This window comes from Entelurus aequoreus, linkage group LG01 (assembly GCF_033978785.1).
Source record: "Entelurus aequoreus isolate RoL-2023_Sb linkage group LG01, RoL_Eaeq_v1.1, whole genome shotgun sequence".
In the NCBI taxonomy this organism is placed as follows: domain Eukaryota; kingdom Metazoa; phylum Chordata; class Actinopteri; order Syngnathiformes; family Syngnathidae; genus Entelurus; species Entelurus aequoreus.
The window spans coordinates 56,385,686-56,400,161 of record NC_084731.1 but is presented as its reverse complement, the minus strand read 5'-3'; the positions used below and the strand labels follow the sequence as shown (position 1 = coordinate 56,400,161).

The following is a 14,476-nucleotide window of genomic DNA, read 5'->3' as shown; positions in this document are numbered from 1 at the left end:
AAATCCACCCCCTCTCCCAAAAAAAAATGTATTGACAATTTGCCACACAAAATTAAACGCAGGTCTCTCCCTTCTTCCCCCTACCCAGAATGCCGTGCGCCACAACCTGAGTCTGCACAAGTGTTTTGTCCGCGTGGAGAACGTGAAGGGGGCCGTGTGGACTGTGGACGAAGTTGAATACCAAAAGAGGAGACCACCAAAGATGACCGGGTGAGCGCACACACACACACACACACACACACACACACACACACACACACACACACACACACACACACACACACACACACGCACACACTCCTGTGCTGTGATGTTTCTTGAGGGTGATGTGAGTGTGCGCTTATAGCTGCTGGCACTATGATTGCCTTAAATGGCCCTTCGTGTACCGTGTGTGTGTGTGCGTATGTGTGCGTGTGTGTGTGTGCGTGTGTTTTGCCTGTTAGTCAACACCATTAGTAAGCAGCTGTGTGAGAAGCACGGGAGCAACAAAGCTTGTTAGTGAACGCAAACAGATGTTCTCTCCAATTGCAACAGAAACTGGGGTTAATTATATGCACGCACACACACACACACACACACACACACACACACACACACACACCTGCACTTCAGTTATCAGAGCGTCTGCTGTGTGTGTGTTTAAGCATCTGTTTACAGTCTGTGCATGTTTCTACTTAGAACAACATATTTGTCAGATTTCATGACATTTTGTCTCATCTCTCTCCCGCCTGTGTGTGTGTGTGTGTGTGTGTGTGTGTGTGGGTGTGTGTGTGTGTGTGTGTGTGTGTGTGTGTGTGTGTGTGTGTGTGTGTGTGTGTGTAGGAGTCCAACTCTGGTGAAAAATATGATTTCAGGCCTGGGCTTTGGATCCCTAAACGCCAGCTACCAGGTAAGGAATGCCCTACTCCTATCTTTCTTTCTGGCACACACACACACACACACACACACACACACACACACACACACACACACACACACACACACACACACACACACACACACACACACACACACACACACACACACACACACACACACACACACACACACAGCAGCCAATCACAATCAAGGACACTAATATCAATTCCCTTTTATAATTAGCAGATTCCCTAACGACGTTCACGCTTCCTCCCTCTTCTCCCACATGAACCTCACCTCCCACCTCACTCTTCCATGCAGGCGCCACCCCCATCTTCCCCCCCCACACACACACACATGCACTGCGTCAAGTAGTTGTCAATTAAGGTTACTGCATAAAATTAGCGCCCGTGGCAGCTAAAAAAAACAAAACATTTCTGAGCCAATGAGAATCGCCACATTTTTCTTGCATGTGAAAGCGTCCAGACTTTCTCCTCATCTTGTACAATTACATAATGTTGTATTTTTTTTTATAGAAAATTCCTAAAAATTACTTTTCCTCTAAATATTGCAACTTTTTTTCTAAAATAAAATATTGCATTTTTCCCAATATATTTGACTTTTATCATGTAAAATGGCATATTGTTTTCCTAAAAATGTTTTTAAAATATTTCTTCACAATTCTTGTAAAATCACTTTTTTTTTTACAATATTGCGTTATTCTTTTTAAAAAAAAAGACTATTTCACACTATATTTGAATTTTAACGTGTAAGAAATATTTTTTTCTCAAAATATTCTGACATAATTCTTGTACAATGACAACTTTTTATTAACTTAAACAAAAAAAAAACAAACAAAAAAAAACTATTTTTACACATAACTTTTTACTCACAATGTTGCAGCTATTTATCTAAACAAATATATAAAATAAAAATGTCACTATAATCATGTAAAATGGCATACTTGTTTTTTAATATTTCTACACAATTATTGTAAAATAACTTTTCTCACAATATTAAATATTTCTTTAAAAAAAATCATAATATATTTGACTTTAATCCTGTAAAATGGCATAATTTTTTTTCTCAAAATATTACAACAGTTCTTGTACAATGAGAACTTTTTTTCTAACATTATTACTAACTTGTTTCTAAAAAACAAAACAAAAAAAACACTTTTCTTCATAACATATTTGACTTTAATCTGGTAAATTACATATTTTTGTCTGGTTAAATAAATAAATAAGAATTCTGAATTTATTTGACGATAATCATGTAAATGACATACTTTTTTCTTAAAATAATTTAAAGAAAATTCTTAAAATATATTTGTTTAATATCCCGACACTTTTCTCATTTCTCACAATATTAAATGTTTATAAAAATTTAAAAATTCACATATTTTACTTTAATCCTGTAAAATGGCATAATATTTTCCTATAAAATATGAACTTTTTTCTCAAAATATTCCGACATAATTCTTGTAGAATGACAACTTTTTTTTCTAACAATATTACTAACTTGTTTCCAACAAAAAACAAAACAATTTCTTCACAATATATTTGACTTTAATACTGTAAAAGGATAGTATTATGTCTTGCAAGTAAGTAATTCCCAGTATATTCCTAAAAATTATTGCATGACAACTTCTTTGACAATATTGCAACTATTTATTTTTTCCAAACGTGTCATCTGTAGAGACACCAGAACAAACTGTGCTGAAGTAACAAAGAGGCAGAGTTGAGAATAAACGGCTCACAGAAGAATGGTGACATCTGACTTCATGCAGCCATTTTGCAGGCCTTTTGTAGGTAGAAAAAACACACGGCTGCCCTTTGGGAGTTCTGCCGTTAAAGGACGCCAGCGTGTTTGTGTGTCAGTCTACGGCAACATGACAGTTGAGACTCTGGCGTGAACGCTCAGACTTTTTGACAGGCTCCTCCATGTGCAGGAGGGCCTGATGTGCAATGTGCTGTGTGCAAGTGCCCCCTAGTGGTCTGTCGAGTACCCCGCTCATGCAGCAATCATCCAACATTAGGAAGTAAATGCTGGCGTATGTTGAAGAAATACCAACTAAGTGGATGTAAACCTGTGTCAATAAATGTGTGTGTGTGTGTGTGTGTGTGTGTGTGTGTGTGTGTGTGTGTGTGTGTGTGTGTGTGTGTGTGTGTGTGTGTGTGTGTGTGAGTGTGTGTGTGTGTGTGTGTGTGTGTGTGTGTGTGTGTGTGTGTGTGTGTGTGTGTGTGTGTGTGTGTGTGTGTGTGTGTGCAGGCAGCCCTGGCAGAGAGCAGTCTGTCCTTGCTCAACAGCTCTTCCCTGGTGAACCCTCCGTCTGCGGCCAGCCTCAACATGCTACATGTGGGCCACGACGACGTCAGCTCCACCGTGGAGCAGGTCAACAGCAACGGCAGCTGCAGCCCCACGCTCAGCCCGCAGCAGTACAGGTAAAACGGTGTTACTCTTCGAAACCGTGAGTCGTGTTATACTGGCCAAAAATATGAAATGTACCTGTTCGTTTTAACGAATGCTTAGGCCTACTACGCTAATGTGTTTTAATGTTGGGTCATTAGTTTGAGAACCACTGCTTTGGTTTATCCATTTAGACTTAGACTTCCTTTTATTGTCATTCAAATTTGAACTTTACAGTACAGCTAAGAACAACATTTCGTTGCATTAGCTCATGGTAGTGCAGGATAAAAGAGCAATAAGGTGCAGATATCAATAAATAGATTACTGTACTGATAAATATATTGCACTTTTGCATAGTTGTTTCTAATGTGGCTTTTAGACATCGCTATAATGTATTTCAAATAAAACAATCACCATTGAAGTATGGACTCCATTTAGGAATTACAACCATCGTACTGTACGTAAAATATGTCCAAATATCAACTGCACTTTAAAGAATTACAACTAAGAACAATAGTAATTAATGTACGTTCCAGGCTATAGATTGCACCTTTTTTAAGCCACACCCACAAAATTTTAGAAGAAATAAGCCGCAGATATATACCGGTACAAAAGATTTTGTGAATGTTTGTTTACATACCTTAATTGTTTCCAAATGGTGTCTGTAACACGGCAGTAAAACGGCTGATCAGGCAAAACAGAAGTGATCGTCGTGGACCCACAAAAGTTAAAGTTAAAGTTCCAATGATTGTCGTCCACACACACTGGGTGTGGTGAAATGTGTCCTCTGCATTTGACCCATCCCCATGTTCACCCCCTGGGAGGTGAGGGGAGCGGTGAGCAGCAGCGTGCGCCACGCTCGGGAATCATTTGGTGATTTAACCCCCAATTCCAACCCTTGATGCTGAGTGCCAAGCAGGGAGGCAATGGGTCCCGTTTTTATAGTCTTTGGTATGACTCTGCCGGGGTTTGAACTCACAACCTCCCAGTCTCAGTGCGGACACTCTAACCACTACGCAAGCTAGCTCTCCAATCAGCTAAACAGACTCAATAACTCCACGGTGACGTTTTGGTGAATTTACTGAGGAATTTGTGAAACTGAAACTATACAAAAAGAATGCCGTTGTAAGTTAATAATACTAAGACATTTAAACGTGTTAGCATATTAGCTAATGCTAACGACGGCAGCTTGATTACATTAAGACGGCGCGTACAAATATGCATGAAAACACTCCTACAGACATCACACATGGGACGGTTTAGTACGTAAGAATTGTTTTAGTTATATTGTAAAACTTACAAACGTTGCTTGGAGTGACGAATGTAGAATCCTTTCGAGCAGAAATGCTATGGACGGTTATACTTACGGTTTAAGGCACGAAACAGGAAGTACATTTTAAACCTTCAATGAGCGAATTTGTCCAAAAGATGGCGCCATAGCACAAACAATAACACACCTTTTCAGTTGCTCTCCGGATGTTGAAAACAAAACATTATCAATGAATAAATCAATCAATCAATGTTTATTCATATAGCCCTAAATCACAAGTGTCTCAAAAGGCTGCACAAGCCACAACGACATCCTCGGTTCAGATCCCACATCAGGGCAAAGAAAAACTCAACCCAGTGGGATGACAATGAGAAACCTTGGAGAGGACCGCAGATGTGGGTGACCCCCCCCCGCCCCCTCTAGGGGAGACCGGATGCAATGGACGTCGAGTGGGTCTAGCATAATATTGTGAAAGTCCAGTCCATAGTGGATCTAACATAATAATGAGAGTCCAGTCCATAGTTGCCATTGTGGCCGTTAACGGAGAAAAAATTAGCCGCACCGTTTTATAAGCCGGAGGGTAAAAAAAAGTCCGGAAAGTACGGTAACTATGACAACATGCATCAATTAGGAGTAATGAGTGTGTATGGTAGCTTACTAACATGTGTGTGTGTGTGTGTGTGTGTGTGTGTGTGTGTGTGTGTGTGTGTGTGTGTGTGTGTGTGTGTGTGTGTGTGTGTGTGTGTGTGTGTGTGTGTGTGTGTGCAGCCACGCGGTGCACGTGAAGGAGGAGCCCACCGAGATCGAGGAGGACTGTCGGCCCATCTCCCTCCTGGCCGGCATCACACACGGCCTGCCGCTGTCGAGCGACGACCGTGACCTGGAGGAGGACATGCCCACCGACGATCTGGAGTAAGATGGATCCAGGGGGCGGGGCTTAGGCAGAGCAGTCTCTGAAGAAGAAACAATAGCAAAAAGGAAACGAAAACAAGTTTTCTTTCCTTTTTTTTTTTTTTTTTTCGAATATTTGTCGTTACGAGCAAGCAACCAAGGATGACATTAAGAAACTCCAAGCAGGGTTTTAAAGACCTCCATCAAGTACTCTTTAACTCGCCGTATCACACACACGCACACACACACACACACTCACTCACACACGCACACACTCCGTCACTTGTCCAAGCCTCCTTCCAAACTTCTCTACGGAGACCCCAAGGAGGTTTGGACCCTCCCTCGAGGATGGCGTGTATATAGCTTTGGAGCATCTGCCCTGGGGGCGGAGTCTAAGGGGGGCTGTGCAGTATCCCCCCCCTCCTCACCCCCCCATTGGAGTCAATCATTTCATTTACCAAACTCAACTTTTCAGAGAAGACGGACGCTTTCAAAGAATACCTCGACCCGTGCTCTCTAGGAGGGGGGTGCGCAGCAAGGGGGGTGTGGCTCCTCACTCACGGACATCTTTTAGGCTTTTAAGTGAGTTATGAAAAACAAAAAAAAAGAAAGAAGAAGAAGAAGAACACACTGCCCCGGCCACCCAAAAAGACTGCAAGCAAAGGAGCGTCCCCGTTTGGGATGGAGGGATGAACACTCGTAGACGGAAACAGCCAGAAATATTGTGACAAAAAAAAAAAAAAAGGAACCAGATGACGATATGGAATATAACAAGTGTGGTAGCTTTCTTTGTCAGTTTTTTGTTATGTTGTTATCATTCTTTACTTTTTGCGATGATTATTTCCATGTTATCTTCCTTCAGGACGTTGTGTTTGTTTGGCACCATTCCTTTCCTAAAGAGTACGACTAAAGTAGAAAAACGCAGTATTGTCCCTTCTCCCGTTCACTGCCAAAGTGTCGCCGGGCTAGAAATGTGGAGATAGCACTTAATACCTTTTCCGTGGGTCCAGACAGGATTATTTCCATTTGCTTGTTTTATTCCGCTTGTTTTTTTCTTTTAGTCAAGAGATGTGAGTCATGCTTTAAAAGAAATGTATATGAATGCAGTCTTAGAGTACCTCATCCTACTCAAGTTCCAGATTGACGGGAAGTAGTTTTCGTAGGACACCAAAACAAGGCTGGATTCAAAGCGCACGTGTTCGAGGATCGTCACCTGACTTTTAGACATTTAAAAAAAAAAAAACATTACCTTTCTCTACAGTGCCATACCAAATTGAACATTTGCTTCGAAAATATCTGCTTCTCACTCCCGCATTCTTTTTTTTTTTTTTACAGGTAACCAAAGAAATGTTTAGAAAACCAAAAACCCTTTTCTTTGTTATTATTTTACTACTATTATTAGTATTAGAGTCTCCCTTCTTATTCTTTAAAAAACTGGCCAAAAGACAACAAACCAGAAGTTTTGAGCTGTTTTTTTTTTTTTATTGTGATGTTTAGTTTGTTTGAAAGTTGAACAGGACTACAGTTGCTGACCACACCCGCAAACCAAAGTGAAAACTGGAAAATGGACTTGGAAGCTTTTGTCGGTTAAAAACTGCTCGCATCAGTGATGAGGCCAAATACACAGAGGAGTTTTATTACACTTAAAAGGAAGAAAAATGGTTAAAACCACTGCAGAGAAAAAAATAATCATATTTTCATCTAGTCATTTACAAAAAAATGACCACCTTTTTTAAAAAAAAGTCACATTTTGATCATTTTTTTCCCCAAAAATTCTATTTTTCTTACAATTTTTTTTTCCCATTTACAAATTATTTTTCTTCACAAAATCAAATTATCATCGGATATTTTTTTACTCAAAATGTTAAAACTTTATTCCCATAAAACGTTACCTTTTTTTACATGAAAAATGTCGTCATAAGAATAGCTTTATTTTAGCAAAATTACTTTATTCTGATAGGACTTACAAAAATGACTAGTCTCACAAAAGTAAAACTTTTTTCTTATAAAATAAATTTTGCAGAAGTAAGATATTCTTAAAAAATGCATCATTTTTCATTAAGAGAAAGATTTTTCCAACTAAGTCTCACCTTATTTTCAATTTTTAAAAAAATACATTTTGATATAAGAAGAAAATAATTACAAAATTGTAACTTATAATTCATTATAAAAATAAAACTTTTTTTTTTTTTATCCATTCAGAATCTTCAGGCTTTATCCCATAAAATATTACTTTTTTCATGAAAACTACTACTGTCATAATAAGATTATGCTTTTTTTTTTTTAGCAACATGTCTGACTTGATTTAGTTAGGACTTACAAAAATTACTTTAGTATCACAAAATCACACCTTTTTTCCTCCAAAAATTACTTTTTGCAGAAGTCAAAGATTTTCTAAATTAACTCTCACCTTCTTTTGAAAAAAAAACCAACAATAATAACTGAATCATGATTAAAAAAAATTATATATATTTGTTTCAATATTGTCAGTTATTTTGTATTCAGACTTTATTCCCATGAAATATTACCGTCGTCATAAGATTATTATTCACTTTTTTTTTTAGCACAATGTCTGACTTTATTTTGTTGGGACTCACATTAAATGCTTAAATCTTACTAAAAATATGCTCATCTTAAAAAAAAAAAGAATTTTACTTTTTTCATGACGATTTAGTTTTTCCATTAATATTAAGACTTTAGTCATGAGTCAAGATTATTATTTTTATATTCAGACTTTATTCCCATAAAATAATACAGTCAGCATTTTGTATAACCAAAATGTCTGACTTTAATCCGTGCAGACTCACAAAAATCTATTCTCTCATCTCATAAAATTATTTTTCCTCCAAAAACGAGGATACTCCCATAAATGGCGTAATATTAATGAAGAACATTACTTTTTTCCAAAATCATCCTCACCTTACGACTTTTTTCTTCTTTGCAGTGGAAGTACTACTCCTTGGTACACAATAGTATTACCAGCATGCACAGTTCCTCTGGCAAAGACAAAGAAAAAACACTTACAGGTGAAAAGCCTGCGTCTGGTGTCGTCGGACTTAAGTGTGTTCCAAACACGAGCGGAACCAAGTCGTTCCAAAAATGTGTGGCGACAAGGAAGGAACAGACAACCAACGCTCACAAAGTCGATATTTATGTACGAGGGCAACAGCCGAGAGACGACACGTATCCAAGAAGTTCTTAACCTTTGCACTTCATGCCATTTTTCTTATTTAATTGAACTGAAAAAAGACAGACCAAAAAGAACACTACCTCCTTTTCGGAACTCTGCGATGTACACTAGGAAGGGGATTCGTATGTGGCGGTTTACCTGACACATGAAATGTGACAAATTGGGGGGATGCACTATCCACTTTAGTAAATATCTTGAAATGTGGCAATTCCAACTTTGACCACTGTTGCTATACAGAGTGGCGCTTTCCATAATTTTCTGCAGACTGCATGGCAAAAATTATTTACCCCCCTCTTCCTCTTGCGCGAGATCCACCCAGGAATGGGTGATGAATCCCTTCCCTACTGTACTTCCTTGTGCATCCTTGCTGAATAACCACGACGACAAATGCCTAAAATGTTGGTTCTTATCTGGTCTCCCTGACACCAAAACCGAAGATCTGTTAAAAAAAACTACCTCGCTCTGGCTAAAAACCATCAGGTTTTGATGAATTGATCGCACACACACACTCACACACACTTACTTTGAGCAGGGGTGTCCAAACTATGTTCCGCGGGCCAAGTGGAGCCCGCCGGCGTGTTCATTTTGGCCCGAGAGACGTCATGAGATTAGTAAGGACTCTGGCCCCCGGGGATCCTCCATCTTAATTTGAAACATCTGACAGTATATTTGCTGCGATTTAGTCGCCCTCATGTGGACTTTGTGGGTAATTCCAATTAATGACCATGAATTGCACATAGCAGTGTACACAGCTCGGCATTTTTATACAAACAACCTTTCCCAGTCATGGCGCAAACAACCAACACAGAAAGTCGACACACGTGGTCGCACATAACACGACCTGCTCACTGATCTTTATGGGTAGTATAAGAAAAATGTACAAGCACAACACATAATTCAAAATTACACCCGTTCAAATCCTCTACAGTCATCCATGTATGGCGTATTTTAACCGCTTGATATTTCTTTAAGAAGGTCATCAAGTAAACATGGTAGGAGTCAAATTTTTACATACTCTTAATATCCATTGGGCGGTATAGGTTCGGTTGGTAGAGTGGCCGTGCCAGCAACTTAAGGGTTCCAGGTTCGATCCCCGCTTCCGCCATCCTAGTCACTACCGTTGTGTCCTTGGGCAAGACACTTTACCCACCTGCTCCCAGTGCCACCCACACTGGTTTAAATGTAACTTAGATGTTACATTTACATATAGGTTTCACAATGTAAAGCGCTTTGATTCACTAGAGAAAAGCGCTATATAAATATAATTCACTTCAATTATCTTATGTATTAATTATATATACCCATTATATTAATATATATGTAAATATTTAAATATATGTGTGTGTGTGTGTGTGTGTGTGTGTGTGTGTGTGTGTGTGTGTATATATATATATATATATATATATATATATATATATATATATATATATATATATATATATATATATATATATATATATATATATATATATATATACACACATATACATACATATAGACACATATATACACATATGTATGTATATATATATATATATATATATATATATATATATATATATATATATATATATATATATATATATATATATATATATATATATATATACACACATATACATACATATAGACACATATATACACATATGTATGTATGTATATATGTAAATATAGTGTATGTATGTATACAGTCTGTATGTACAGTACATATACACTACCGTTTGAAAGTTTGGGGTCACATTGAAATGTCCTTATTTTTGAAGGAAAAGCACTGTACTTTTCAATGAAGATAACTTTAAAATAGTCTTAACTTTAAAGAAATACACTCTATACATTGCTAATGTGGTAAATGACTATTCTAGCTGCAAATGTCTGGTTTTTGGTGCAATATGTACATAGGTGTATAGAGGCCCATTTCCAGCAACTATCACTCCAGTGTTCTAATGGTACAATGTGTTTGCTCATTGGCTCAGAAGGCTAATTGATGATTAGAAAACCCTTGTGCAATCATGTTCACACATCTGAAAACAGTTTAGCTCGTTACAGAAGCTACAAAACTGACCTTCCTTTGAGCAGATTGAGTTTCTGGAGCATTACGTCAAAGAGTTTGGACACCCCTGGGTTAGAGGCTGAGTGGAAATATCCAAAGCAGTAAAAAAAAAACACACTACTGCGTTGAGTCCTACACGTGGAAGATCTCGTGCTTTAAGGTATACCTGTACACACGCTCACAGTTCTACAGGTGCCTAACATTTCCCGGCACAACACGACGTATTCTTGTGTATGAATAATTCACGCAGGGCATTCTTTTCCTTTCATTTCTGTGTCCTCTTCTTTTGCAGCCCTTGTAATACCGCTATAAAGTACTGCTGAAGTACCCGTGTATGTATCATGTCGAGTACTGCAGCTGTCCTGGTTTGAATGGTCTTTTTCCCTGTTTTCAGTTCTTCATCGAAAAAAAACAACAAAAAAAACGTCTGGGACGCTGATGATGATTTTTTTTTATTTGAAATGTATTATCGCTAAAGAAAACAGTGAAAAGAAGAAAAGTTAGACCAGTGGTTTTAGGTGAGACCTGTTTGTATATTTATCTTAGCTAGGTCTATTTTGATACCTTTTTTTTTTTTGTCTCTTGTGTGCGTTTTTAAGGAAAAAAAAAAAGACTAAGAAGTGACTTCATTATGTATCAATACCTCAGAAGGACTTTTTGTTTTTCCTCCAAGACAGGACCAAAACCTCTGAAAAGGAAACGAGTGTAAGAATATTTAGCCTCTTGCTTTAAGAAAAAGAAAAAGAAAAAAAAGTGGAGTGACGTTTGTGTCGGTCCAATGTGGTGACCCCTGACCTCTGTCGTTCCTCAGCCGACCTCTGACCCGCAGAGCCGTCGGTTATCCGCGGGCGGGATGAGGGGGCGTGGCCTATTCCCTGGCGCTAGCGACGCTCCGTCTCGGTACCAAAACGTGGACTTTGCCGTCCGAGGCCAAAGTCCAAACTCTTGAACTGTAACCAAACCGAAACCTTAACCAAAACCGAAAGCGAGCTACTTCCAAAAGGCTTCACTGCTATCTCTTTTTATTTGGACGGGCGGACGCGCCGACGTCTCATTGGCTGACGGTTCAGATCCATCAGTGGGAATGACCACTCGAGCTCTCCTCGGGCGAAACCTTAGGAATGTGTGTACATTTTTTAGCAGTGACCCTTCGTGTTGTTTACTTTCACTTTATGCTTTGGATTATTTTGTTGCTATTTCTTGTTATTTGGACGTGTCACCAGAGTTTTCAAGAGGCGGGGACTGGGCGGTGGCTTTAAGCCCCCGCCACGGGTAGCCATGTTGATGCCAGTCACTGCCCTTTCTTTCATGCTGTATAAAACACACACACACACACACACACATATATCTGTGTATTTGTAACCTGAATCTTCTCGTGTCTGTCCATGCAGACAATAAAAAACTGTACAGTAGGTCTAGTTGCATGTAATCTGTACTAATTATTGACAACGGCATTATAAAATGCAATAAAATACTTATTACACTGTCCCATGCTGTGTTCTTGTTGCTTCAGAGATTAACATTCATTAATTATTATATTAATATCATATTCATTACATTGTAATTATAAATATAATGTGTAACACAATATTCATTATTATATTAACAGAATATTTATAATTTGTATAATCATCTATAAATATATTTTAGTATAATTCGATTTTTTTTATTTGGTATTTTTTATGATGTTTTTATTATTATTATTATACAATTATAATGTATAATATGATAATATTCATTATATTAATATATTAATTACATTATAAATATAATGTATGATCTAATAATATTACTTATTATATTAAACTGATATTTATAGTTATAATCAAATTTATATTATAGTATAATTATATGTTTTTCATTGTTATTATTATTTTATTATTATTATGGTTCTCATATATTATACAGTACATATAATGTATAATATGATAATATATATTATTAAATTAATATAATATTTATAATTATTAAAATCATATACATATTACAGTATAACATAATTATATTATGTTTTAGTAGTATCTTTATTATTCATTATTTTATTGTTATTATATAATTATATATAATGTATAATATAATATTAATGATTATAATAATATAATATTCATAATTATAATAATATGTATATTATAATATAATTATATTATATTTTAATTACTATTGTAATATAATTATACCTAATGTATAATATAATAATATTCATTATATTAGTATATTATTTATAATATTATATTAATATATTATTTATAATTTTAGTCATATTCATGTTATATTATAATATAATCACGTTTTTATTATTATTGTATTTGTTATGACAAGGTTTTCGCAGCTTACTGCGGGGTCGTTCTACCAGGAAGGCAGACGGACAACTCTGGACATGGCCATTCATTATATTAATATAATTTTTATATCCATTATAATTATACATATTATATTATAATGTTTATTACTATTATTATTACTTATTGTGTGGAGTTTGCATGTTCTAACCGTGACTGCGTGGTTTCCCTCCGGGTACTCCGGCTTCCTCCCACCTCCAAAAACATGCACCTGAGGATAGGTTGATTGGCAACACTAAATGGTTCTTAGTGTGTGAATGTGAGTGTGAATGTTGTCTGTCTATCTGTGTTGGCCCTGCGATGAGGTGGCAACTTGTCCAGGGTGTACCCCGCCTTCCGCCCGAATGCAGCTGAGATAGGCTCCAGCACCCCCCGCGACCCCGTAAGGGACAAGCGGTAGAAATGGATGGATGGATGGATTGTATTATTATTATTTAATATAATAATATTCTATATTATATTAATTTACGAGTGTCGGCACATAACAGTGGTTCTCAAAGTTTTTTCACTCTCCAAGTACCACCATAATAACCAACATTAAAGTAGAGTAGTGTAGTAGGCCTAAATAGTCATTAAAAACAAAGCAGAAGTTTTATTTATCAAGTCTATTTCCATTTTTTGGGACACGGTAACACTACACACAGTTTGAACAGTAACAATGTGTTCGAAGTGAGTGACTGCTCACTGACTGCTCGCTGTTGCTGCTGCGAAAAAGCTAAGTATCGTTCTATCTGTGTGCTTTTAATTATTTTGCAGCTTTCTTTACTACTTCCCAAACATATTTAGTAGTCCTATTTAACTTGCAAATCACCCAATCTCTGTCTCACCACCCCTCCCTCAGCTAGCTAGCTGCTAAGTTAACAAAGCTAGCGCGGAGAAATGCGGCACCGGTCGAAAGGAATCTACTCCCCGCATACCGTGACCACTTTCCTGAAGACAGCAGGAACTTCACTCGGTGACAGAAAATACCGTGAGTATGGCTTCCTGCGCTTTGTGCACCTTACTCATGGATAGGCTGGCTCTGCTAGAGGGCCGTGTCTGCCAGTTAGAGCAGAGTAATCTCGTAACTTTAGATGTTGCGGACACATCTGCTAGCGTTAGCTGTAGCGAGCTAACTAGCCCAGTTTATAGCATTCTTATGCGGCCTATAAGCTACGGTGAACCGGTTGAGACGCATATTAGATTTAGCCCTTTAGCTAGTCCTACACCCCAGTCTACCGGGCACCACACCTTAGTCATAGGGGACTATATCACCCGAAACATAAAGCTTAGCAAACCAGCCACAATTAAGTGTATTCCCGGGGCCAGAGCACCTGACATTGAACTAATCTTAGGGAGCTAACTCGCAACAGGCCTAGTAAACACGTACGACAGGCTAATCGCACCACTAGTTATGCAAATATAGTTGTACACGTTGGCTCCAATGACACTAGGATGAGACAGTCAGAGATGACAAAGAGAAACATAGC

The 14,476-nt window shown here is 37.6% G+C and overlaps 1 protein-coding gene across 2 annotated transcripts in view; it reads left to right on the top strand.

Annotated features, from left to right (window-relative positions):
- foxp4 (forkhead box P4) overlaps window positions 1-9,989 on the top strand; it is a 235,381-nt gene extending 225,392 nt beyond the window's left edge. For both annotated transcript variants that reach the window (XM_062054800.1, XM_062054792.1), the window contains exons 15-18: window positions 89-210; window positions 823-889; window positions 3,130-3,302; window positions 5,306-9,989. In XM_062054800.1, coding sequence (XP_061910784.1) covers window positions 89-210; window positions 823-889; window positions 3,130-3,302; window positions 5,306-5,453 — 510 coding nt within the window. In that variant the 3' untranslated portion in view covers window positions 5,454-9,989. The remainder of the gene's footprint in view (window positions 1-88; window positions 211-822; window positions 890-3,129; window positions 3,303-5,305) is intronic.
- The last annotated feature ends 4,487 nt before the right edge of the window (window positions 9,990-14,476 follow it).